General features: G+C 42.4%; 1 protein-coding gene across 1 annotated transcript in view; it reads left to right on the forward strand.

Moving 5' to 3' along the window:
• Window positions 1–20,430, forward strand: part of LOC122797800 (uncharacterized protein K02A2.6-like) — a 38,504-nt gene extending 18,074 nt beyond the window's left edge. Inside the window, 2 exon segments of the mRNA XM_044066320.1 lie at window positions 16,445–17,048; window positions 17,474–20,430. Of these exon segments, the coding sequence (XP_043922255.1) occupies window positions 16,445–17,048; window positions 17,474–20,430 (3,561 nt within the window).
• Window positions 20,431–27,968: the final 7,538 nt, after the last annotated feature.

The raw sequence follows: 27,968 nt of genomic DNA on the forward strand, positions 1-27,968 counted from the left end.
CACACAAAAAGCTGGGATGAAGGTGGTTTAGGTTTTCCAAATATATGCTAAATTACCTATCAATCAAATTATAGCTCAATGGCTCAATTTTTCATATGATTCCAAATAGAAATTAATTATTGGGAGAATTGTACTTGTCAATAATAAAACTACAGTAGAGACTCATATACAAACTGTAATTAATACATTTTTCTGGATTCTAAAATACGTTGTATGACTCATACCCCCAGATTCACAAATCCTCCGTGTAAGACTTAATAAGTCTTACTCGGAGGCTGCAGTTGAATGGTATCACGTCAGCGTGCCATGAATATTCATGAGGGCACACTGACTCAACCATAAGTCTTACACAGACCGTGTAGGAAAGCAGGGGGTGTGTTTGACTGCCGAGCAGTCTAAATGTCCATGCCCCTGCAAGGGTTGGAAAAGTAAAATGAAAACACACAAGAGCGAGTTCGCTCAAATGTCCTTGCACCCATCACCACACTCCCTGACATTGTAAACCCCCATCACAGTTATAAAAAGTAAAACATTAATTTTATTTTTTTTAAATTCCCGAAATAGCTGCCCGTATTTGCGTGCGTGTGTGCGGGTGTACCCATTGCTTTGCTGTAGTTAGCAATTCTGACATGGAAGAGCATAAGAAAGAGTGTTTATCCAAATCACATGCAATAGTGTAATGGTAGAGTGTTCGCCCGAAGAGGAGGCATGCACGGTTCGAGTCCCACCACTCCCCTTCTTACTTATGTTTTAAATCAGTGTATGAAATAATACCTGACATATATGATTAAAATATTAGTAAAAAGCAGTGAAATGGCCAATGTATCAGTGAACAAAATATATATTTTTAAAGGATCCTGATATATAATTGCCCGCAGTTAAGCAGCAATTTACCCAGCGCAATAGAGTTGCCCATAGTTTAATAGCGCTTTACCCAGTGTAATAGAGTTGCCCAAAGTTTAAGAGCGCTTTACCCAGCACAATAGAGTTGCCCAAAGTTTAAGAGTGCTTTACCTAGAGCAATAGAGTTGCCCAAAGTTTAAGAGCGCTTTACCCAGCACAATAGAGGTGCCCGTAGTTTAATAGCGCTTTGACCAGTGCAATGTGTTTACGCAGACATGCACGCCGCACCAACCAGGGCACCGTAGGGCACCGTGGAGCAATGTAGAGCAAAGTTCCTTAAATGCAGCCACACCCCCTAGCCTGTCTGGACAGTATTAAAATAAAATAAATGACAAGGTTTGAACCCAGGACTCTGCGCATCATAATCAAAGTACAGAACCACTAAGCCATGACAGCTTAGGAGAAGCAGCCACTGTTAATATACATATACTTAGAAATGGTAGATTAACCATTACTAAGCAGGTCTGCAGTCAGCCGCGAATTTTCAAAAATGGCCAATCACAAAAAAGTGTGGGAAATGCGGCATATTTAAACCCCATAGGCGGGAATACTCACCATAACTGATTGTAGCTCACATCTGCAGTTAGAATGGCTGGTGCTGGAGAGGGTACACACTTCCGAGTGCAACGTTGGCGCATCGAGGAGTCGAAATACATGGTTTGGCTCCTTGTCCACTGTCATGAGTCAAGACTCCTGCAGGGCCAGTTCCAAGGGATGGAGTACAAGGCAGAGGCTTGGAACCGGTTAGCTCCTGACCTCACCAGTGTCAGAGGCGTTCCTTGGACTGGTGAGCAGGTCCGTCACCACCATGCAGACCTGAAGAGATGGAAGCAGGACCACCTGAACCAATGGATACAGGAGGCCCGTGGGATGCAAGATGCCCCACAACTGAGTAGGTAGCCATGGAATGCAGTATGTAAGAATTGATAATTGATTCTCTATAATGGATAGGTATGTCTCAATATCCCTTCATTGATAGGTATGTCTCAATATCCCTTCATTTACTTTACAGCTGCAGGAGACCGTGCTGCGAATCAGCAAGCCTATGCAGATAGGCTGCTAAGGCTGCGCCACCAGGCAGGTTAGTGATTATTCTGCATGTATTGTTATATAAAATAGGGGAGAGAGCATGAAATAAAGTGTTGTAGTCCAATAATACAGCCATAAAATGGCCTGAATAAGTCTTCTGCATGTACTGTCAGATAAAAAAGTCAGAGAGACAGAAAAAGAGTGTAATAACCCATTAAGAAAGGTAAAATATGTCTGGGATAATATCTCTGTAGGTACTGTCATATAAAATAAGTGAGTGAGCCTGAAAAAGAGAGTGTTCTAACCTATTAATAAAGGTATAATATGTCTTGAATATATCTTTCATATGCACTGTTATAACAAATAAAGGAGCGAGCCTGTGGAAAAGTGTGTAATGTCAGTAATAAAGGTCTAAAACCCGGAGTGTGTCTGTGTCACTTAGTTTGAAATGTTGTTGTACCCTTGCATTATACAAATAGTACTGTTTTGAAAAGTGCTGGCAAACCAGAGTTGTGCAGTCCCATCTAAAGTGGGTGATGGAAGTGCTAGTAGCTGTGAAGCATATATACAGTCCTCAACAGTCAGTTACTGGCTGGCATGCATAAGTAAATCTGGCACACGAGTAGCATGTTAATTTGTTCCCCAGAAATGTGAGTGTGCTTCAAGAAATGCAGGGTTCTATACAAATTGAAGTGAAAATGTCATGTGAAAACATCCAGATATGTAGATAAAGAAATATAAATGCAAACAAGAAATATGTAGCAGTAACGTCTGCATCTTGGACAGTTAGTATGTCAGATATAGGTCAGGTATATATTGAACTAGCCAAACCCATTACACAACCTAATGCATGGTGGCAAGTGTAATAATACATGTAGGGGATATACACTTGCAGTCACTAGGAATGTAGTGCAGACTAAAAGTAATTATAAGATGTTAATTGAGGTTTTTTTCTACACCCTACTGTATGTGCATAAGCCATGCAATTCCACACCTCAATGGGTATGTGTAATCTTAAATATTTGTTGGGACATATGTCCTATTATTCTATAAATATTTGCATTCATGTTGATGTATGTGCCCTGTTCAAACACCACAATCATGGTGGCCTTTTGCTACGAAACATCCCTGCATGCTGTTGGAATATCCACTGTCGTTCAATATATGCATGTGTTATGCTTGCTGTTCAACTGTTGGAACCTTGGTGTGTTGAGTTAATGGGAATATTCCAAAAGCAAGGTGCAGAAATGGAGATAATGTACAATCCACTATAAAGCTTTATTCAACCACCAAATCCACAAACAGTATGAAACAGAACGAAAAACAAATACTTGAAAATACATAAACGCCTTAGATATTCCACCATGCGTTTTCGTCTCATACATAGACTTCATCAGATGACCAGCCTGTTTCAGGAGGACCAATATTTAAATATAACCAATTAATCAGTTTATTATACAATTAAGTAATTTACCAATAAGTTATAAAAGTACTTAAGACCATAATTATACCCATACTTCATTTAAAAAGCTTGCTAAAATTTATCAAATCAACATTATAGTTCTTTATTCTTCTCAAATTAAAACCCATTAAATAATATTATTATAAAATCTTCAAAAAAGTCATTATTTAAAAAGTCATGCATGTACGTGCATAGTGGACACATGGGACATGTGACATACCCTGTTGTACACATTAACATCTCATAGTATCTTTCGATGGCCAGTATGCATTCTATTACAGATATGTACTAACATGGGTACACATGTGTGTATGGCATGGGTTGACACTATGCTGTGGGTGATACTGTTAATATCTGTCAATGATTTGCAGTCTGGTAGTATACACAACCTCAACAGCATGACTATAACCAATCATTAGATGATGTCCTGACAAATGACACACAGTTGTAGGGAACTCAGTAACAGTTGGATCCTTCCGGTACTATACTATAACAGTAACCGGTGGTATTGACCGCCACCCATTCCTGGGACCACACCTGTTTGGCATATAGCCCTCTTAGGTACATGCAAACAGACTAGGGATATGTCCATCCACATCTGGAAATGCATGCATTGGCCTACAATGCATTCCCTGGATGAGACGCATATCCTACACAAGGGTATCATACAGACAGATACCTGTTGTCCGATACATGCTGTATAGCAGTAAGCCGACTATGTCATAGTCATCCACATTTACTATAAATACTATCCCGACAGTACCACATAGGTGGTAGCCCTCAACATGTATGTTGGGTACCAATGTGTACATACAGCCACGTGTTATGTCATCTGTCCCTTGGTATCCACATATCCATAGGTATTGTGGAGTCCCTCGGTGTATCACATAAGACATTGGGGGCCTGAATGCATATCCACAAGGCTGTTGTACACCTATAATGACTGTCCATTATTGCCAGTCGTTGTGTATGAACATGTCTGACATATACCCCAGGCATATACCCTCACTCACACCACTCTATAGTAACTGTCATGGGTGTGTGTGGCACAGATGACCTTGGCCACAGATCACTAAAGTGGCCGGCATTGTCACATACATACATATGTGACCTACGATCTGAGAAGCAGCGGCAAAATCTGTCAAAGGTAACAAATGTATTCATGTAGTATGCAGGCTTCACACCTATGTACTGATTGAGGTCACATGTACACATATTTATTTGCCATGCAGATACCTGATGTGTGCAATGCACATACTGTTTTAATCATGATATGTCATACCATTGTAAAAGCAAAAACCACACTACTTTGACGAACTGTGTCACACACACTCAGCAATTGCAGGATTCAAACTCCTATCTAGCTATGTTTTGATACTAGTGAGATATGCATTAACAGGGCGCGCTATATGCTTTAAGGGGTCATTTCTTTTATTATGCTATATTTGTAGGATGCTGACATCATCAGACTTTCCAAAGAGGAATGTACCTCTTTTAATGTGTTTTCCCAGTCTCCAAAATGGGCACTCCGGTCAAAGGAAATCGCACACATACACACACTGTCAGTGTTTACAGGATTCAAACCCCTACCGAACTATGTTAGGATACTGGAGAGATACGCATTAACACATCATGTTATATGCTTTATTGGGTGGTTTTTCTTCTCCTGCTATATTTGTAGGATGCTGACATCATCAGACTTTCCAAAGAGGAATGTACCTCTTTTAATGTGTTTTCCCAGTCTCCAAAAAGGGCACTCCTCTCAAAGGAAATCACACACTTACACCCCCCCCACACACCCAAACACACACTGTTAGCGTTTGCAGGATTCAAACCCCTATCTAATTATGTTATAATACTCGAAAGATACGCATTAACACGGCACACTATATGCTTTATTGGGTGGTTTTTTTCTCCTGCTATATTTGTAGGATGCTGACACCATCAGACTTTCCAAAGAGGAATCTACCTCTTTTAATGTGTTTTCCCAGTCTCTAAAAAGGGCAATCCTCTGAAAGGACATCACACACCCAAACATACACTGTCAGGGTTTGCAGGATTCAAACCCCTACCTAACTATGTTATGATACTAGAGAGATACGCATTGACATGGCACGCTATATGCTTTATTGAGTGGCTTCTTTTCTCCTGCTATATTTGTAGGATGCTGATATCATCAGACTGGACATGGTAATGTGTGTACACTTTGTTTTATGCAATTCCAGGAATGAGCCATGTGGGTCGGCAGGTGTCAACAGCTTGAACAGGACCCCATAATTCTTACCTTGTGTGATCTATCTGTGGACTCATTGACATTCCTTCATATGTCAACACATATTTATGCACACAATGTTGGTTTTTGTGGATACGACATATGTCTGGGATGTTGAAAAAGGGCTATTCAAAGTCTATGTGGGACATGTGTAGCTCTGTTCAGTGATGTATGTCCTGGGTGGCTGCCTTGCAAACAATCTAGCATGTTTCAGAATTATTATCTGCATCTGCACATGAGCATACCACAGTTGGTAGGGTTGTGTGTTTGTCAACTTCCAATAGCTCTGTTTATGACTTCAACCATGGTGGACTCCATGGCCTTGCAGATCAGACTTCATAGGCTTACTGGACTATACTTCCCATGGTGTGTTGTGCACCAACACTTGTGGGGAGTGCCATATGTTGTTGTAACACATTCAACGGTTCCAGATCCTGTGGAGAGGGTGAGGCTCAACTGACTGTTCAGGTGCAGGGTCTGTTTGTTCTGTAGTTCATACATGACACATATTGGGAAACAATGTAATCCAATTGCTGCCATGCTTTTGGCTTTGGGGGGAACTGTTCAGCCATTCTACAGGTGATATCTCCTGGTATGATGATAGGGACTATCATCAGTGGGAATTGGGTATGTATATATGGGCCGCTCTGACAGGATGTCGGCATTGTCAGTCAGGTACAGTTTGCCCTGACTCAGGACATATATGAGTGTACATTGCTATTTATGATATAGCTGAAGGAGGTGTCATGATTCAGTCTGGACTCCTTCTCAGCTACTCTTTACAAAACACCAACAAACCTGAGCACTAATCCCTGTTATACTCTTTTACACACTCAGCACCCTACTGATCCTTTGTGATCAGGCTACGGAGTATGTCATCATAATATCCTGGCATGTCCAGGGGTCGGTTTCGTGTGTACTCTCCAGTACAGCTGGTGAATATTGTGATTCTGACACAATGTCACATCTGCCTCATGTACACAGACAACCCTGTCCTCCTCCCAACAAGGTGTGAGATGCACCTATATAGACATACAGGAGGCTGAGCTCTCTCGACCCATGACTGGCACAGTCTATCAGGTGGTGAAGGTAACCACACACACCACATATCAGTCTCACATAAACCTATAGTGGCAGCAATCAAACCACATTATCATACATAAACATACTCAGAGGCTCTAAATAAACTCTGCCTAAGCAGCAGAGACCTCCAAAGCAGACACACAAACAACTGCTACCCCACTACAATACCCACATATCACATAATTCACAATGTCAGTGTGCCACACAGTCACTGCCCTTCAGGCTAAACAACACACCGAATACACTTGTAATAGGTGACACATTGTCAGACACACTGACGTCCCACTCACCAGGCCAAACAAGGGAATAGTCACTTTGTGCTGTCTGTCGGGTGCCAGGATCTGCCACATAACACATGCACTCAGGTCACTCCAAAGCAAGTACAGGACTGGCTCCATCATTGTCCATGCTGGTGCGTAAAACCTCAGACGTTCCTCCCTGGACCACATGACATGATATATAGAGGAACTCTCTGATCATGTAGCCCAGGCCAGTATGACCCTGACCTTGTCTAGCATGTTACACTCACCAAATATGATGTCACAATATACAGACAAACTTATCACATTTAACAGTTGGCTAACATATTGGTGTCATTCAAAGAGGATCCAGTGTCTGTCAGCCTGGGGTGCCATGCTCGACATGCCACGTAGCTTTGCTATGGACAGCTTGCACCTGTCACCCTTGGACTTTCGAATACTGGCTAAGGCTCTTGCTACCACCATAGTGCCTTTTTTAAGCAGGGCTCAAAAGACAAACCCACCTCTATAGACATTACAGAGTAAATGAAACTAAGGGTAATGCTGCTCAACACCAGATGTGTTACCCTCAAATTGCGCCCACTCAGGACTCTCCTCAGTATGGAGAATAGCGATATCTGTGCACTAACAGATGCCTAGTTCAGGCTCACAAATGCACACCAGCACTACCAGGTTATGTTTTGTACCATGCTTTCTGACCACAAGACTCGGAACAGACAACACAAATAGGGGGTGCATCCATATACATCACAGATACACACACCTCTGGGTTAGTAGCACTGCACAAAGCATCACAGACCATACATATGCAACTAACATTGTGCAAACTGCCTTTCAGTTTGTTGCCTGCTACAGACCACCCTCCCAAATTCAGGAACCACACTCAGCTTTCCTGGGAACAATGGAGAATATGAAGGTCTCGCCAAACACAATTATATTGGGTGACTTCAAATACCCAAACATTGACTGGGGATACTACTCAAGCCCCAACACCCTCGCCCAACAGTCACTACTATTTGTAAACTCATATGCTATGGCACAACCGGTCACCACACCCACAAGAGGGGAAAACATATTGGACATGATCATCACCAACATGGGGACTCTGTGTTCCACACCAGCGATATACCCCTCATTGGTAAGGTCAGAACATACATTGATCTCACTGGACATCCATATCCCGTCCCCACACCCATCCTGGGTAATCTTGGTGAACTCCTCATAAGCCAACGTCTCACTTCACCAAAGCAAGGTGGTATCCTTCAGAGACCCTGGGACAGTGGTAAATACTGCTCAGACTGCTGTATCCTTTACATACTCATTCTATGGACACCTAGTGGACTGCATGGATTGTGCTACCCAAATAACAACAGGACTCACTCCTCCAATGGCAGGGGACATGTCTGGTAGACAGCAGCCATTAATAAGCTATACAACGACTGGAGGAAGCTACTACATGATAGAGCGTAATCCCAGACAGGGAAGGCATCTGTGATCTGTACTAGCAGACAGCTACGATCACTCATGAATTTATCTAAGGGCCACTTTTAGTGGACAATTGCACCAGACACATAGGACAATCACAAGGCCTTCTTCATTTATGTCAGGAACCTGGGTGGACACTCACTGATATGCTGTGAGTTAATGCATACTGACTAAAAATACCCTGAACCCACTGACATTGCCAACATCCTGGCAAACAGGTTCAGTGCAGATTTCTCCCCCCATCACCCCTAAGGAGCAACTATCCATCCCAACAGAGTGTATCCTCCCTGACATCACAACTTAACAGGTGAGTGCTGCCCTCCCCAAAGCAGACAACACAGCATCAATGGGACCAGACGGTGTCCCGGCCTACATCTTACATGAGCTTCATGACAGACGTAACCCTCACATTATGTCATTGTTCAGTATCGGAGTTACTACAGGATATGTACCCAAGGAATGGCGTACAGCGACAGTGGTCCCACTCCACAGAGTTGGTGCCACAACGGACCACAGACAATATCACCCTATAAGCCTAATTAGCCTGTTCTGCAAAGCTATGGAGCGTATTGTCATGGCACTCATACACATAGACATCGGGAACCTACAGACACTGTGTCCTACACATTTCAGTGTTGTTGTGGGCAGATCTTGCCTCTTGAACCTGTTTGTATTCTTTAAACGGTTACCAGGTCCATCGACGTAGGGACGGTTGACCACACAGCCTACCTGGACCTTGCAAAACCCTTCAACACAATACCCCACTCAGCCATTATGCATAGGCTCACCAGCGTCGATATGGACACATATCTCACACGATGGATTGTTACCTGGATCAGGGATAGCACCCACATGGTCAGAATTGCAGGTGCCATGTCTGACTATACACCAGTTACACGTGGCATCCCACAAGGCTCAGTCCTGGGACCTCTTTTATTCAGTATATATTTGTCTAACGTACAGGCTAACACAGGGGGAATATGGCTGACCATGTTCGCAGATGACTGCAAACTGGGTGCCATAATCAACTCTCCAGCTGGCACATGCATACTCAAACAGGGTCTCACAGAGATGGATGACTGGTGCCTGAGCCATGGCCTACAACTAAATGCCATTAGTTGCATATTCATCCCCTTTGGGAATAACAACATGCCCACACATTACCACATAGGTAGTAATCCATTACGTATGGTAGGAGTTGTTAGGGGTTTGGGGACACGACTTGTTCGTACTGTCGCCTTTGACAATCATGTTGCCAGAGTGGTTGGACAGACCTTCTATATAGCCCACCTTATTCCATATGGTTTCACATCTAGATCAAGTGAGGTCATTGTGCCCCTATACTCATCACAACCATGCTTGGTTACAATGCCACATTTGGGATGTACCTTATCTGACAGCTGCAGCAAGTGTAATGGCCAGATAAGTTCCTCACCAAGCAGATCTAGGGACTCACACGGATGCCCTGCACAGTTCGGATACAGTAACTCCAGCTCTACTCAGTCGCTTACCGCCTACTTGGATATGATTTGTGCCTGTTGTTTACAAAAATACCCAACCTAGAATTACTGGACATGCTCCACCTCAGGATATCCAACTCCCTTAGAGCTACACACTCCAGGAAGATATACCTCAGCACAGAATTTAATAGGACATGCTGGAGGGACAGATTCTTATCCCAGAGGCTCCACTCACTCCGGATTGTAATCCAGGTTTTACATAGGCAGAGCCACCCACTGACCACCTACAGGAGACATCTTGACAACTGGATGGGTGATCGTATGTTTACCCCTGGGATATCTTCTGGGTCCCTGCTACACAGAGGCACACTAGCCAAAACGTACATGGGCTATCTTGTGTGACCTACTATTCACAGGCACAGTGTAGTAATCTGACAGGGTTGCGAAAGCCAAACACACTCTGGCTAGGCTTGTACATGCCCTAGGGCAGATAGCCTAGTATCGACCTCTGAACCTATGATAATGTTCAGGATGCACAATATTTATTGCTGATACTGTTTGCAGGTTTTTATCATCTTTGCTTTCCCAGTTTCTATGAACAACTTAGGTATCTGCAGAAAATATTTGATTATGAGAGGGTTCCACTATATTAGTGTCTGTTGTCATATGACTGTATGCACAGGGTGGATTGCTGGATAGTGAGAAGTTCCTGGGTTAACACATGCAACTGCCAGATATGTGTGGCCCACTGCTGTACTCAGACATGGCCTAAGTGTGTGAGCATGCCCAGTTCAGGCTTTCCATGTTTTGTTGCCTGACATTTATTCGTGTGTGAGCATGCCCAGTGTGACCTTTCAGTATGTTGCTATCTGAGGTCCACTACATTTGTTGATGTGTGTGAACATGACCAATATTAACATTTATACTGTGTGTGTTGGAAGTCAGGTTCTATTCTTACTGCAGGACTCACCTTTGTGTCATAACTCGGCAGGGATTATGCTGTGCCTGCAGGGTTTCCATGAGATACTTTGCATAGACTTATCAACATGTCTTCATACAGGCTGACCACTGCAATACTGTCATGGTTTAGTGGTTCAGTACTATAACTATAGTGCACAGTATCCTGGGTTCGAAGTCCATCACTGCTTTATATTTTTATACTGAGCAGACCAGACTGCTTAAGGGCCAGTAGAGAAAATATGAGCATGATGGCTTTTGTTCAGCTATGCCCTACTTAGACCAGGCGTGTCCGACATTGTTCAATATTCACAAACATTGCTGGACGTTGCCCAATATTACTCAACATTGACCACAGTTGTGCTAGTTGGTGTGTGCGATTTTGTTTGCATATACTACATGGTGGTAAATGCTGTTTAGCACTGCTTTATATTGCTTAACACATGGCAATCATGCCTCAGGTGCTGCTGCAGGGCTGCCTATGTCGGATCCACATACTACACTCCCTATACATGTTTGAAAGCAGGTAGTGTCAACTTAGGCATCCCTTTTACTATATGTTCAAGTCAGAGAGAGGTATCATTTCCAGAGTTCCTACTGAGCCAGTGTATGTGCTATGTGTTGTCTCTTTGCCAAGGCCAAAGCATACTGGGCATGCCTCATTCTGCCTACTGGGGCAGGCTCAGGTTGTTCCTCCTCTGAGTCAAGCTCTGCCTGTGATGGTCTTGGTAATGGCGGGGGGCTGTTTGGCCAAGGCCTATGCTGGTCCTGCTGCAGCTGATTCTGCAGGATCATATTATGTAGCATAGCACATACCATGACAATTTGGGTACATGTAGTTGGTGAGTACTGCAAAGCTCCACCAGATGTGTCCAGGCACCGGAACCATGACTTGAGCAGCCCAAACACACGCTCGATTACATTTCGTGTTTGTGCGTGTGCCTCATTATGGCGTTCCTGTTCAGGTGTGTGTGCATTTCTGATGAGTGAAATCATCCACGGCTCCAGTGCATAGCCAGCATCCCCCACTAGGTGACCATGTGGGTGTCCCCATTGGCAAATGTCTGGTACAGCTGCGTCAGATGCCAGATATGGGAATCATGGGAGCTTCCAGGGCAGCCAGCACACACATTCAGTATTATGCCCTGGGCATCACACATGACCTGGCAGTTGATGGAGGGGAAGCCCCTGCGGTTGAAGTAGACCCTACCCCGCTCGCAGGCTGGTGCTTTGATGCATATGTGCATGAGGTCTATTGCACCCACTACCTCAGGGTATTCCGCTATTTGCTGGAAGAGGCACATATTGCTGGCCAATACCTCACGGGAATTGGGGAAATATACATGATCACCGACATGTGCTGACATGGCATCCAGGAACTGTTGCAGTACCCTGGATGCTGATGCCTGTGATATCCCCATCATATCACCAGTTGGTCTCTGGAAAGTACCTGTTGCTAATATTTTTAGGCCAACACATACCTTGGTTTCCACTGGGATGGGTTCCCCTCTGTTGGTTCAGTGTGTGAGGCGTGGCCTGCACAGCTCAACAATTTGCTGCAAGAGGTCTCTGTCCACTCTATAGCACTCCACTATCTCCAGCTCATGTAGCCCCAGTAGGTTACCCTGGGCCTGTACACTCTTCTCTGTCTCCTCACTGTGGGTTGTCCAGCAGCATTCGCATTGTCACCGCCCTCAGCATGTTGCATATGTCGCCTTATAACAGCAATGGCAGCCCCTAACATTTCTTTGTCTCAGTAATGATTTTTCAGTTTTCACTTCTATTAGCTTACTGCAGTGTTGCAGTGTCTCTTGTGAGAAACATAATGGGCTGTTGTTTGCAGAGTTTTAAGTGCTGGGCTGGGCTAGTGTACTGCCTATGTAATTGCCTGATTCTGATTGTTTTCACCTGCTAGCTCTGCTAGTACTCCCTGGTAGCTTCCTACTATTTGTTGTGCTTCCTTTTTCCTTTCTGTTTCCTCAGGGGGCAGCGCCGCACACACAAGCACAAACACGTGCACAGCAGCTCACATGCAATCATACATGCTTACATGGACTAAAACTTGCTTATTCTTGTTAAAACGTGTGCACACCAGCGCAAACGTGGTTGCAACTCTTTAAACAGCCTTATACATGCTTACTCTGGCTTAAACATGTGCACTCACGCTTACATGCATGCACACTGTCTTACTCAGGTTTACAGGTGCGCACACACGCGCATACCCGCTCAGCAAGAAACTTTAGTGTTATCCACGTCATACACCTTCAATTTCTTGACTTTACCTAGCCTACCTGTTGACACACCTCTTTCAATGATGTGTAAATGACAGCTGACACATGCCATTCTGCTCCAATGAGCTTCACTTCTTTCATACATACCCCACTCGTGATGTCACCTATCTTCTACTCTGCTACTCCCCTTATCCTACTCCTACAACACTCCACTGACTGTGCTCATTTGCTATGTAAACTTGCGATTCACTATCCTAACCCTCCTTTGCATAGGGTTGCCTACTAATGCTTGGTTACATCTCTTAGACTGAGCTTCCCCCCTTAGCAACCTCTACTCGGTGGCCATGTTGTCTTCAGCCAGTCATTCACTTGCATTGTAAATTCATATTACCAATAAAATCCACTGCTTTTTAGGGTGCAGCATGTTTGCGCGGCGCTGCACTACACTTAAACCCTGGAGATCGGGTTGAAAAAAAAAAGTTATTTTATTTTTATTTTGCATCACTTAACATTGCCAATGGCTGTATTTTTGGCCATTGGCATGCTTCCTCCTGTCAATGCATCCTTTTTTTGGAATTGTCACGGCTCCGTTTTGCTATTTGCAGAACCATATTCAGTTGTCAACTGAGTACATTTCTGCAATTAACACTATTCCTACTCGGACAGGTTTGGGTTTCCTGGATCGCAAAATTACCTCATTTGCATAGCTTTTGCCTGCAATTGAGGTAATTTGCATATCCAAGCCCTGTTTGTGTAGGACTAGTTTTGAGAGCTCTGTTGCACGCCCCTACTGGCTGTTCCTGGATCGCTCGGCGGACATGTTGGCTGCATGGAGTCTTACTCTACTGTTAGACTCCGTGCAAGCCTTCGTGAATCCAGCCCATAGTAACTGTATTCCTACAACTTTTGTTAATTATACCTTATCCACATTCAAGAGATATTTGAATACTAATTATAAAGTCAATAATCTTACTTTTATTGTTTCCTATAGCATTTAAAAATGAATGTTTTTAAGCATATAATTTGAATAAAATGTTAGATCTTAAAGATAGTAGTTTAATCTTTTGGCATCAATTCCTAAATGGTATAATCACCAGATTATTTACTAGCTAGATATAGTTTAGGAAATGATAATTGGTTGATTTAAAAAAAAATGTAAAGATTTTTGAAAGTGACAACATAAAATAGTGTTTGATTCATTTATGAAATAGATGTTAAAAGTTTTAGAATTTTTATTTAATATTAATAGTAATTTAATATATAACTCCTATTCATCTAAAATATATAGAATTATTAGAACAGATTTTATTTTGTTCTGAATTTACTTTTTGAATTACTCTACTAAAATCAATAATAGTTTTCAGATATAAATAAAAAATACTTAACAGGTAAATCTACGTCTTCACTTTATTGGAAATGATTTACTTGCAAGTATTTACATGGAGCTTTTACAACTCCTCATAAGATTGCAGTAATGTATAAATTAACAAATATTAATTGCTGGAGATCTGATACTTTGGATGCAAATTGGAATCATATGGTATTAGAGTGTAAAATGATATTTCCCTTTTGGAATGACTTTAAAATTTCACTCAAGCTTGGTGGTCTGAGAGATGTGTAATTATATCGAACCTGCAGTACTGATGGTGCATTAGGTAAGTGTTATGTTTTTTAAGGGTTTCGGGAAGGGTTTGTGTGTTTGTGTGTGTGTTGGGTAGTTTTAGGTGTGGGCTAAGGTAGGTAGGTAAGAATGTGAGTGTGTCAGTGTTGAGAGTGGTGGCGATGTTTGTATGTATACGATGTGTCTTTGTGCAAGGGTGGTGTAGAATGTGTGGTGGTGGATTTTCTGTCTTTCAGTGTTTAGTGCAACCTCAGAGTTAGTATATATAAGTAGTGGGGGGTGCAGGGGTGCTTGTCCCCCTGCTTATAGGAAGGGTGAGTATGTGTGTTTGTTTTGTTGTGTTCGTGTGTGTTGTTTTGCTTTGTTGTAGTTTCAGATGGTAGGTGTATTTGTGCTTGCATGTGTGTTTTATGTGGATTGATAGTCTGTCCTACAGCAGTGGTACCCTCTGCAAAATATACCTGTCCCTTCAAACCCTTCTGTTGACTTTGATGTTGCAGAAGAAGTTTAATTCCCTAGACTGAGTATTTATGATGCCATTTAACTTTATGATGTGCAGCAAATACATCATAAATGGGTCAGAGAATGCCTTATATTCCAGATGCTCGTCACTGCTTAGCAGTCTGTAAGATACTGAGTACAGTGACAGGGCTTTGAGTCGGTCCACGAAGGGCACATTGTTTAGGCCATGTATCTTCTCAGTAAGGTATCTCTGTGGGCATTCCATTTATTGCATGTGTTTGGGCAGATACATGCCAAAGGGGCATTTAATTCAATGATTGGCCTATTGAGGGCTGAATAAAAGGGGGCAATGACATCCCTAGATCTAGACACAGTCCCTTTATTTATAAGCTGAGGAATATAGAAGGACTTTCTTACAACAATTAACACATTGTTGGTCAAAATTTAGGTCACTGTCCACATAGTTTCCCAAATTCTGAACAGTTGGGTCAACTGTTAGGTGAGTATTGCCAATGTGGTATTTCCCTGGGGTAGATGACTTCCAAAAGAATACAATAATAATTTTTTGACATTTAGTTTTACACCATATTTTTCACACCAATTATTTGCTAAGGCATTTAGAGATTCAATGACTACTCCTGGCTTAGTCATCTATAAACTTAGGCAGAGCCTTTTTGTATTGGCATTTACTTCAGAAGAGTAGATGCTGAGGGAAGGCATGGCCAGGATGCTGACAGGCTAGAAGCACAGTTTTTTTGCTCTGCTACTTGTAGTATCGGGCAAGTAATGCTGTTATTGTACTGTAGGGGCGCTCTGGGAAATTAGCAAGATGTAGTGTTGGTTCTATATATTCTCTGGTAACTGGTTGTTTCCGGCGTATGTATGGTTATGGCGAAGTTGTGAACATGTAGCATGGGTGCGCACCTGGAGGCTCTTAATAAAGAAAGGCCTTACAACTCCAGAACCGTGTGGTCTCTTTATTTCCCAGGATATAACATATTGGCGACGAGAATGGGATGCCTCCGAGTCCGCTGCGAGTGAAAACGGCGGGGTGCAGTTAATGTCGGACGACGAAGAGACTGGGCCTGCCGGGGTTATGTCTGGTTCCATGTTGGGGTCGCTGGTTGCATACGACTGTCAGACCCAGACCTGGGAGGAGTATTGTGAAGTGTTGGAACATTTTTTTGAAGCAAACCAGATAATGGATGCGGGCCGGAAGCGAGCCATATTGCTGAGCTCGGTGGGCAGCAAGACGTACAGTCTGATGAGGAACTTATTGAGTCCTGATAAACTGGGGGATAAATCGTTCACGGAGTTGACGAGCTTGCTTCAGTCACATTATAACCCGAAGCCGAGTGCAATAGTCCAAAGGTTCAAGTTAAATTCAAGGACTAGAATGGCCAATGAAACGGTAACGGAGTATGTCGCAGTGCTGAGGGAACTGGCACAACACTGTAATTATGGGGACAGACTGACAGAAATGCTACGAGATAGGCTCGTATGTGGCATTGCAGATGACCGCATACAACGCAGGTTGTTAGCAGAGCCTGAGTTGTCGTTTGAAAAGGCCTTGAAGTTGGCACAGGCCATAGAGACGGCGAATAAAGACATTTGTGATTTACAGCCAAGAGCCATCGAAGGGGTGGGGAGCAGGGGTGCTACCCCACTGCCAGTGCATAAAGTGGTCGGGGAGCATAAATCACCAGGGAAGTCTGGTCAGTATGCCTGTTACAGGTGTGGCGGAGAACATCTGGCAAGGAACTGTTGTTTCTTAAATGAAAAATGTCATGCTTGCGGGAAAAAGGGCCATGTGAAGAAAATGTGCCGATCAACGCCCCTAGGGACCAGCCGAGAAAGGGGGAGAAAAAAAGCAGTATGATGGACAGAAAGGGAAACTGGAAAATAAAACGGCAGTATGCACACCACCTGCGTGAAGGTACAAATCAAAACACCAGGGAAGATGAGGAAGTGTTTACTATGTTTAACATGGAAGAGGCCAGGTGGGAAAGAGTTGATCCCATCACAACCCAGTTGGACTTAAATGGTAAAATGGTGCAGTTTGAAGTGGATACGGGATGTAGTGTGACCGTTCTGTCCAAGGCTGAGTATGGGAAGTTATGGCTAAAAGAAGCTCAGAAGCTGCGGGACTGTTCAGTGACTTTGAAAACATATACCGGTGAAACAGTTCCCACACTGGGGATGGCCAAAGTAACTGTAAAACATAAAGATAAAGTCAAACAGTTGCCAGTCATGGTGGTAGCAGGTAATGGACCAAACCTGTTAGGCCGGGCGTGGCTCAAGGAGCTGGAAATGGGTTGTCTATGGCTCCATAAAGTAGAACAGCAGGGGCTGGCCTTGCAAGATGTGCTGGAGAACAACGAAGAAGTGATCAAAGAGGAACTGGGGACCTGGAGGGGTCCACCAGCAAAGATACATGTTAAAGAAAATGCAACGCCAAGATTTTACAAACCTCGACCCGTACCACATGCAATGAAGAAGAAAGTGGAGACTGAGTTGGAGCGACTCACCAAGCAAGGTATAATTGAACCAGTGAAGTTTTCAGAATGGGCGGCACCCATTGTTCCAGTATTAAAGCCAGATAATACGGTACGCATATGTGGTGACTACAAGCTAACAGTGAACCAAGTTTCAAAACTGGAGCAGTATCCATTACCCAAGGTGGAGGATGTATTTGAAAAGCTGTCGGGAGGTGAAAAGTTTAGTAAACTGGACCTCAGTCAGGCATATCAGCAAGTAGTTCTGGAAGAAGGGTCAAAGGCATATGTCACCCTTAACACACACAAAGGGCTGTTCCAAGTCAATCGTTTACCCTTTGGTGTTTCCTCTAGTCCAGCTATTTTCCAGAGAATAATGGAGGGACTGGTGGCAGGAATTCCGAAGGTGGCTGTGTATCTGGACGACATCCTGTTGACGGGGAGGAATAATGGCGAGCATCTGAAGACTTTGAACGAGGTGCTAAGTCGGCTGCGAGAGGCTGGTTTAAGGGTGAAGAGGAGTAAATGTGCTTTCATGGTAAAGGAAGCAGAGTTCCTTTGGTACAAGGTGGATGCCTCGGGCCTACACCCCCTGCCAGACAAGGTAAAAGCCATCCAAGAGGCACCTGCACCCACAAATGTTACAGAGCTGAAGGCTTATTTAGGCTTACTCAACTATTATAACAGGTTCCTACCAAATCTGTCAACGCTGTTAGCTCCTTTACATAAACTGTTAAGGAAGGAGACCCTGTGGACGTGGCAGGAGGAACAAGAGAAAGCGTTTGAGCAGTCCAAGGAACTAATGCAGTCTTCAGAGGTTTTGGTGCACTATGATAGTCACAAGGACTTAATTTTGTCATGTGATGCCTCACCTTATGGGTTAGGGGCAGTGTTGGCACACCGTATGCCAGATGGACAAGAAAGACCCATTGGGTTCATGTCACGAACCTTGACACCAGCACAGTCAAACTATTCCCAGCTAGACAAAGAGGGTTTGGCTGTAATGTTTGGAATTAAGAGGTTCCACAAATACCTCTATGGCAGGAAGTTTACGGTGTGCACCGATCATAAGCCTTTGTTGTCACTGTTCAACGAAATGAAGGCCGTGCCTCAGATGGTTTCCCCCCGAATTCAGAGATGGGCTGTAACATTGAGAGCTTATGAATATGAGATTGTTTATAAGCCCGGAAAACACCATAGCAATGCGGACGCGCTGAGCCGTCTGCCGCTACCGGGGCCTCCCCAGTGAGAGGAAAGGGAGGACCGGGTGTTGATGATGGAGGACATCACGTTGGTGTCCGCGAAGGAAATGAGCAAATGGACACGAAAAGACCCGGTGTTGGCTCGAGTGTTTCAGTGGGTCCAGCAAGGCTGGACAACACAACAACCTGATCCAGTTTTCCGGCCTTATGAAGTGAGGAAAACAGAGCTGAGTGTGCAAGATGGATGCGTGTTGTGGGGGGCACGAGTGATAATTCCGCCCCCTGGAAGACGTGCACTTTTACAACAGCTGCACCAGGGTCATGTGGGCATCACCCGAATGAAGGCCTTAGCACAAAGTTATTTTTGGTGGCCAAAGTTGGACCACGACATTGAAGTAGCTGTGAAAGAGTGTAAAACCTGTCAGCAGCATCGCAACTTACCTGTGGCGGCACCACTACACCCATGGGAGTGGCCGAGTAGACCTTGGCAGAGACTTCATATAGACTATGCCGGGCCTTTTATGGGGGCAATGTTTTTGATAATAATGGATGCTCATTCTAAATGGATGGATGCCTACCCAGTCAAAACACCCACTTCCACCACTACCATTGAATGCCTGAGAAAGAGTTTCAGCAGCCAGGGATTACCCGAGACTATTGTATCAGATAATGCTTCATGTTTCATGAGTGAAGAGTTCAAGGGTTTCCTGGAAAAAAATGGCATTGTACACGTTACATCAGCACCGTACCATGCGGCTTCAAATGGCTGTGCTGAAAGGGCTGTCCAGACCTTTAAAGCGATGATGAAAAAGGCTGGAGATGGAAGTATGGCAGCCAAAGTATCAAGGGTGTTATTCAACTACCGTATTACACCCCAGTCTACCACGGGATTGTCCCCTGCCGAGATGTTGCAAGGACGGAGATTAAGATCCACGTTGGATCTGGTGCATCCAAACATCCGAGCTAAGGTAGAGAGGATACAGGGGAGGCAAAAAGAACATCATGATCGACGACGAAGAGAGAGAAGTTTCCTGGAGGGAGATGCAGTGATGACGCGAAACTTCAGTTATGGACCTAAATGGATTCCAGGGTTTATTGTCAAGAGCACGGGTCCCCTGTCGTACCAGGTGAGGTTGAATGGAGGTTTACTGGTGAGGAGACATGTGGACCAGATTCTGCGGAGTGTGCAGGAGAAGGACTCCATGGAACTGCAAGCCCCGGAAATGCCGTTAATTCCGGGAGAAGGGCTCGCAGCGGCAGGAGGATCTCCGATCGTGGGGGACGAGGGAGACCACCGGGATTCGGAAGGAGGGGTTCCCAAGGACCCAACTGTTCCAGGGATGGACACACCGGTACCAGAGATGGTAACTGTGACACCAGAGTCACCTAGGGTGGTACCATTGCACCGTTCTAAGCGGGCACTGGTTAAACCTAGTTACTTGAAGGACTATCAATGTTATAATTGCATGTCTAGTTTAAAAGAGCAACCTAACTCGATTGTGGGGTAACCGTTTAATACTAGCCGGGTATTTAAACATTAAGTGACTAGATGGATTGTTTTTTTGTGTCCTGCTCCCTTGTTTTTCTTATGTACGGAAGGGTATTCAGTGCTTAAGAGGGGAGGAATGTAGTATCAGGCAAGTAATGCTGTTATTGTACTGTAGGGGCGCTCTGGGAAATTAGCAAGATGTAGTGTTGGTTCTATATATTCTCTGGTAACTGGTTGTTTCCGGCGTATGTATGGCTATGGCGAAGTTGTGAACATGTAGCATGGGTGCGCACCTGGAGGCTCTTAATAAAGAAAGGCCTTACAACTCCAGAACCGTGTGGTCTCTTTATTTCCCAGGATATAACACTACTCTATCCTATTTTTGACAGGACATTTTATTTTTATAATATCCTAAACCATTTTAAACAGAATCTGTTACCTGATATTACATAGAAGGATATTATCTAAAAATTTTTACATATTTGATTTTTTCCTGTAAAATTATTTATTTGAAAAGTCTGTATCAGTAGCTGTGAAATGAGTCATTCAAAGACAATCTCTCAGGACTTGCCTTTAAAGAAATAAATTCAATCTGTTTTTTCTAACATGCAGGAACTTTCTTTAAAAATGGACAGAATGGATAGAAAACTTGACAGCTTGAAAGCAACATGTACCAAACAGATGGATGAGTTACATGAGATTAAAAAAAAGAAAGAAAACTCAGCTAGATGGAATGGAAGATGCTCTCAATGACATAGATGACAGAGTATCCAAAGATGAGAAAAACATTGAATTTTTACTGTGACAGAATACCTTATTACAAAACAAAACTGATGATTTGAATAGCAGATCCAGGAAAATAATATTCTTATTTGTGGACTGCTGGAAAAAATAGAAGATGAAAATATGGTCAACTTTTAAGTGCCTGGATTTCTAAGACTCTACATTTATCTGAAGTTATGTTGTATGGTATAGAAAGAGCACACCGGTCTCTACGTTTTACTTCATCAAAAACTAACCCTTCACCGAGACCAGTTATTGTTTTTCTTCTCACCTCAAGACAAGGAGCTAATACTTAAAACAACCTGGATGACAAACTAATTAGATATGATGACTATTACATGCTGTGATGACCAAAAGCAAATGTTTTTTTACGTCTCATAAAAGAAGTTAAGAAAAGACAGTTTAAGGTACATTTGTTCTTTCTTGCCAGTCTCAAAATATTCATTCAGGATGAAATTAGACATGTTGAAGACCCCGACTCTGCACTGCCATTTTTAAAACCAAAACAAGCAAAAAAAAAATCTAGACCAAAGTGAAGACATGGACTGGAACAATAGTACTTGGAATAGACAAGCAGAAGAAAATTCCTGGAAATCCAATGAGAACAAAAAGAAGCTAAAGGACAAATGACTCTTAGCTTTAGTATAACATTGATGTTAACTGTAATAACAAAATTCTTTTTTCCATGATAAAGTTTACCAATTCAGTTACTGGAGATATAAATGAAAGGAAGGAAGCAAGGATTCACTTCTCTATAAGGTAAATAAATGTCAGTTTTCTTTTTCCTGTATGTATTGCTAAGCTAATATTCTATATTTTATTTTCCATATTAAATATATGGTTTAGCTTAATAAGTATTAAGCAATTAATTCTTTAACTAATAATAAACTTTCTTTGCATATATATCCTAGTTTCCGTTCTTAATATATGTGCCACATAAATCTTAACGTGATAGCTCATGATAACATAATAGAAAGTTGCTCATAGTACATTAAATAAGTGTGTTGTGAATGGACTAAATATTTATGATGTTTTTAAATTTTAACTTTTAATTTATATGTCATGGTTGATTGCAATATGTGAGGTGTATGTATGAGATTTAGATGTGCTTTCACTAAGAGATATCAGACTGTTATGCTGTTTACAAATGCTTCTTTACTAATATGGTGATAAAATGGTAGGTGTATGCAGTTGCAGTGTGCATGAAGATATTTTCTTTTTTTTTCTTTTTTTTCTTTCTTTTTTATTTTTCTTTCTTATTTTGCCTTATCTGTGATGTTTTTTGCCTGTTTATTCATTGGGGAGGGCTTAGAAGATTAGAAATACAGTAGTAAAGAAAATGTCTGTGTTTTCTTTACACTGTGTTTTACTTGTATTCTGGATTTAACTGCATATTAAAACTTGAAAAGAGACCACAGCTCTATCTCTTGTGAGGCAGAAATTAGAACAGGTCAATTAAGGAGTCACACATATGAGTTGAATAAAAAACAAGGAAACTCACTGAAAACACAAACGGAACACCACTGCAGCCAGAACGATGTAAAAGAAAAGAAACGCAATTTATTTAAAGACCAAAACAGCGTTTTCGCTTCCAGAAAGCCAGAAGCTTCATCAGCAGTTGAAAGGATTAAAACCTAATGCATTTAAAACAAAGTAACTGGCGCTTGTTGACGACATCACACAAGCGCCACAAGGTTGCTTAAAGGGGCAACAATGAAACTTAAAAGGGCAACAATAACAAGGAGAGCGGGTAAATACAAATACATAGTATGCCCTGTAAAACTTATATAAAAGAATTAAAACATTCTATAATGAAGTGTGAAGCTAAAAAGCTGTATATAGTGAATATCAATAGACAAGAGCAACTAAATGTACTACTGCATCGGGTCACCTAACAGGAGCAAGCAATATAAAAAAAGCTACAAATCAAAGGAAAATCAATATGTTAAGGTTGCTATTACTTTAAACTATAGATGGAATAGAACACTGAATGGGCTTAACCCTAGCAAAGCATTATATGCAACATTATTCACTGTCCTTGGAATTGACCAGTGGGATAAGTTGGTACGCCACCAAGAGTAAAAAACTTGCATTCTGCTTTTAACTGCATATTAAAACTTGAAAAGAGATCACAGTTCTGTCTATTATGTCGGACAGAAAGTTTTCCCACCCTGTTACTGTTGTGTTCTTAAACCACTGTCTTTCTAGTTGCCTGCCCCTTATGATAATTTGACCATATATCTCATTTCCTCTCTGCTTTTACTGGCTGGTGTGAGTAAGCACAAACGTATCATTTTGTGAAATCACTGCCTTTCAACTACTTACATGTATTGGCCATTCTACTGTAAGCCATAGTATGAGAATACAAAAGTGCCCACCCCCTTTCAGTCTATCTTGCTCTTTTAAAAATAATGTCTCTCCACTAAAACGTAACGTTTTAGAAAAGTTACACAGTTTCATATCTAACTGCACAGTGCAGTGCTTAGGGTAAACCTTTTTTTCATCTTACCTTTAAGCATCTATTGCAAGACCACCAGTTACTGGAGAGCCCACATTCTGCTTCTCAGTAGTCATCTTGTGATTAGTGCTTTTGTTTTCTTCTGGTGAGAGAAGGAGCACAGTGACATTTTCTGGAGACTGCTGATCACCAGAAAGCCTAATAACTGCTCTATAGGTGACAGCTTGGAATCTGTGCTTATATTCTGATCCTGGTGAGAGTAGGAACACAGTGCATTTATTCCTGACTCTTTCTGGTTGGAGAATAAGTGTCTGTGCTTGACGTACCTGACTGGTTTGGTTGCTAATTAAGGCATCTACCAGAAAAAGTTTACAAGCCTACAGACCCTTGCATCATGTGGGACAAGACTGAGGATCACAAAACAGGCTGTGGCCTGCTTCTCTTCTTGGGATTGGTGCTAACATTTTACTTCTGGTGAGAGAAGAAGCAAAGGGGAATTGTATCAGAACAGAGTGAAGCTGTGGTGAGACCGGCATTAGTAGTAGCCAGCCAGTAGCCATTCATGCGACTCCCCTCTTTTCATCATTCTTGACATGGTAATTCTTTGTTTTCAGTAAGTACTGCTTGATTTCATTCTAACTTTAGAATATCTGTCTAAATACTTCATCCTTAAATTTTCAGGGTCTAAGTATTAGTTTCCATTCAAGTGTTTGCTACTGTTCTGTACAGATTCAGACACCTTGAGTAACATTTTTTTTGTAAAAGCACACTTTAAATTTCTCCAATATCTGCACACAGGACAATTAGTTTGCAGTGGCAAGCACTGTCCATATAGTTACAAACTGGATATTCCTGACAGCGATTGATATTCTCACTCCAACAGTCTAATCAATAAAAAAGAGTCTGTTACCATGGATATGAGCTTTCCTACTGTATCCATTGCCAGCTTGGTGGATATGGGTATCCTGAGGCAATGTAGAAATTGCCTCATGTCCACTGACAACCAGTTAATTCTCAAACTGATACCGTATGTCAGAGAGGTATTTACACAATGCCACTGGAGGCAAAGCTCTCATATAAAACTACTCCTAATGTCAATAAAGTTGTCAGGAGTACACATGCTGCACCCATCACACACAATTCAAAGCAGACATATAGACCCATAGATACTGAGGCACTTGCATGTAACCTTCCTAAACCACAAAGACCTCCCAGACAAAAGTACACATAAGAAATACCCTCATCAGTCCCAAACACACTCTTTCAAAACAAGACCCACATCACCACATAGAGCTACATCCCATGGAGAATCTACCTCTAAGCCCATAAGGCAAACCATCACACAATCCAACATTCTAGTCATTGGAGGATCCATTGTGAGACATACTGATGTCCATCTCACCAGGCTGAGTAATGAGAAAGTTATGGTCAGTTGTTTATCAGGGGCTACGATTCACCACATTACGCATGACCTCACGTCATTGGATCACAATTACCAATATGACTCAGTCATAGGCCATGTGGGAGTAAATGACCTGAGATGTACCTCCCTTGACTGTATGAAGAGAGACATCATAAAACTTTCAGAATATGTGTCTCAGTCTGGTATGAGCCTAGCATTGAGCAGCATTTTACCTTCTCAAAGGATGATTCCACAGTACGAACAAAAGATGATTGACTTTAATAATTGGCTTAGTTTCTGGTATCATTCTAAGGGGGGGTGCAGTATTTGTCAGCATGGAAGGAGATGGTCAATAGACCATGCTGCTTTGCCAGGGATGGTCTGCACCTCTCCACTCTAGGCTTTTGAATATTAGCTAAAACATTGTCTTCCCCCATAGTGCCTTTTTTAGGCAATGCCAAACTGAAAGTACTTTCGACATAGCAAATCAAAACCAAGAAAATCTGAAGGTATTACTGCTCAGTGATAGCAGCCTAAACAAAAAAACTCCACTCCCTGGAAGCTCTCATAACCCTAGAGAATGCTGATGTCTGTGTGGTCTCAGAGACGTAGTTTAAAGCCATGGACAGCACAGCACAGCAACAGTGCAGGGTTATAATGCCTTCCACACATTTAGAACAGCTACTTCACAGGCAGGGACTTAAGGTGGAGGTGTCTTTATTTACATCAAAAATATATATACTTCAAGGCTGGTCAAACAGGACAATGCACTTGAGCTGCTCCATGCTCAAATCAGCATAGCTAAAATCCAATACCACTTCCTTGCAAGCTATAGGTCCCCCTCTATGACCCTGGAAACCCATACCATGTATTGAAACTTATTATAAACACTAACCATCCAACCCAACACCATATTCATGGGTGATGTTAATTACTCCCCTATTAACTGGGAATCCTATATGACATCAAACATACATGCACAGAGATTCCTGGATTTTGTAAACACAAACTCCATGGGCCAGATAGTCAATGCACCAACCAGGGGTGCAACCATACTGGATCTGGTCCTTGCTAATATGAGAAAGTGCTGCACACCCCCTACTGTAATGCCTTCCCTGGTAAGGTCAGACAACAAAATTGCTGGACCCCCAGCTAAACCGCAGATATTCAGGAACTATTCTAAGGCTAACCTCCTGCTATTAAGTGAAACCTAGGAAAATTTCAAGCCCTATAAACCCTGAAAACACTTCTGCCTATGCAGAACTGTTCATAGAAACATTGTACAAGCATGTTAATAGCTGTATTGAGGCAGCTGTACCCACCAGGAAGAAGTACAGAACTAACTCAAAGAACAAGCCACCCTGGTGGAATCACAAATTGGATGTATAACAGGAAGAAGAAAATCATGGCAAAAATTAGTAGGTGCAGCACCCAGCAGAATAAAAGCATTGTAATTAAACTAAACAAACAACTCAGAGAACAAATAAAGTCTAGCAAGATCAAATTTGAAGTAAGTTTGGCCTCTCAGGCCAAGAACAACCACAACGCATTCTTTAGCTCTGTTCCGCAACCTTAAAGGCAATACACAGTTGTGTGCAGAGATCATTGTAAATGGAGCCACATATACTGAGCCAGAAGATATAGCAAACCTCCTGGCTGATAAATTCAGCTCCAGCTTAACTTCCCTCTCCCCCTCAACCTTCCCTCAGGAAATATCATCAAATATAACTCCCCCTACTATCACTAGGGACAGGTCCTTAATGCTCTCTCTAAGACCAAGAACACTGCATCAATGGGCCTAGAACATATCCCAGGATTCCTTATAAATAGCATGAAACATGACCTATCAAGGCCTCTGGAATTATTATTTAACTGTAGCCTCCAAAATGGCTTCATGCCTCATGAATGGAGAAAGGCAACAGTCATCCCTCTGCACAAAGGTAGCCCATCTACAGACCCTGGAAACTACAGACCCATAAGTCTCACTAGTCTTATATGTAAAGCCATGGAAAGAATTATCATGGAGATGATGAATAGCAATATAGTAAACCTCCAGACACTGGACCTAACCCAGTTTGGTTTCGTAAAGGGCAGATCATGCTACTCAACCTGGTGGACTTCTTTGAGAAGGTCACCAAAGCAATGGATGAGGGCAAAATCATTCACACTGCCTACCTTGACCTGTCCAAGGCATTTGATACAATACCCCACTCGAGCATTGTTGACAAACTCAATAGGTTAGGTACACACCTGTATGTCACCCAGTGGATAGCCAACTGGCTCACAGACAGGACCCAGGAAGTTAGAATTGAGGAGTCCATCTCTACAAAGAGACCAGTCATAAGTGGAGTCCCTCAGGGATGAGTCCTTGGACCTTTCCTTTTTGGCATTTACTTGTCAGAAGTCAAGACCAATGTCAGTGGTCTCTGGATGACTAAATTTGCAGATGATTGCAGATTAGTTGCTGTCATTGAATCTTACACTGACACAAATGTTCTGCAGGAGGGGCTGACACAGACAAACAACTGGTGTTAGAATCATGGACTAAAACTAAATGCCAAGAAATGCATAATAGTACTCTCTGGGACTCTCAGAGACTCAAAAAGAGAACAAAACATGTGGATATCAGTCAAAGTAAGCGCACAAGCTTCAACAATCTCAAAATAATGCTGCTTTCATTCATGACATGCTGCTTTCATTCATGACATTCTGGTAACTATTATATTGGCAACACACCCCTTAGAGTTGATCCAATAGTCAGGGACTTTGGGACACACATAGATAGTAATCTAGCCTTTGATCTTCACGTGTCTACAGTGCTGAGGAAATCATTCTATGTTGAGCAACTTATAAACAAATGTAAGACATCTAAGTCCAAAGAAGTCATTGTTCCACTGTATTCAGCATTCAGTAG

The sequence above is a fragment of the Protopterus annectens genome, chromosome 3.part1, assembly GCF_019279795.1.
Source record: "Protopterus annectens isolate FY-2018-M chromosome 3.part1, PAN1.0, whole genome shotgun sequence".
In the NCBI taxonomy this organism is placed as follows: domain Eukaryota; kingdom Metazoa; phylum Chordata; order Ceratodontiformes; family Protopteridae; genus Protopterus; species Protopterus annectens.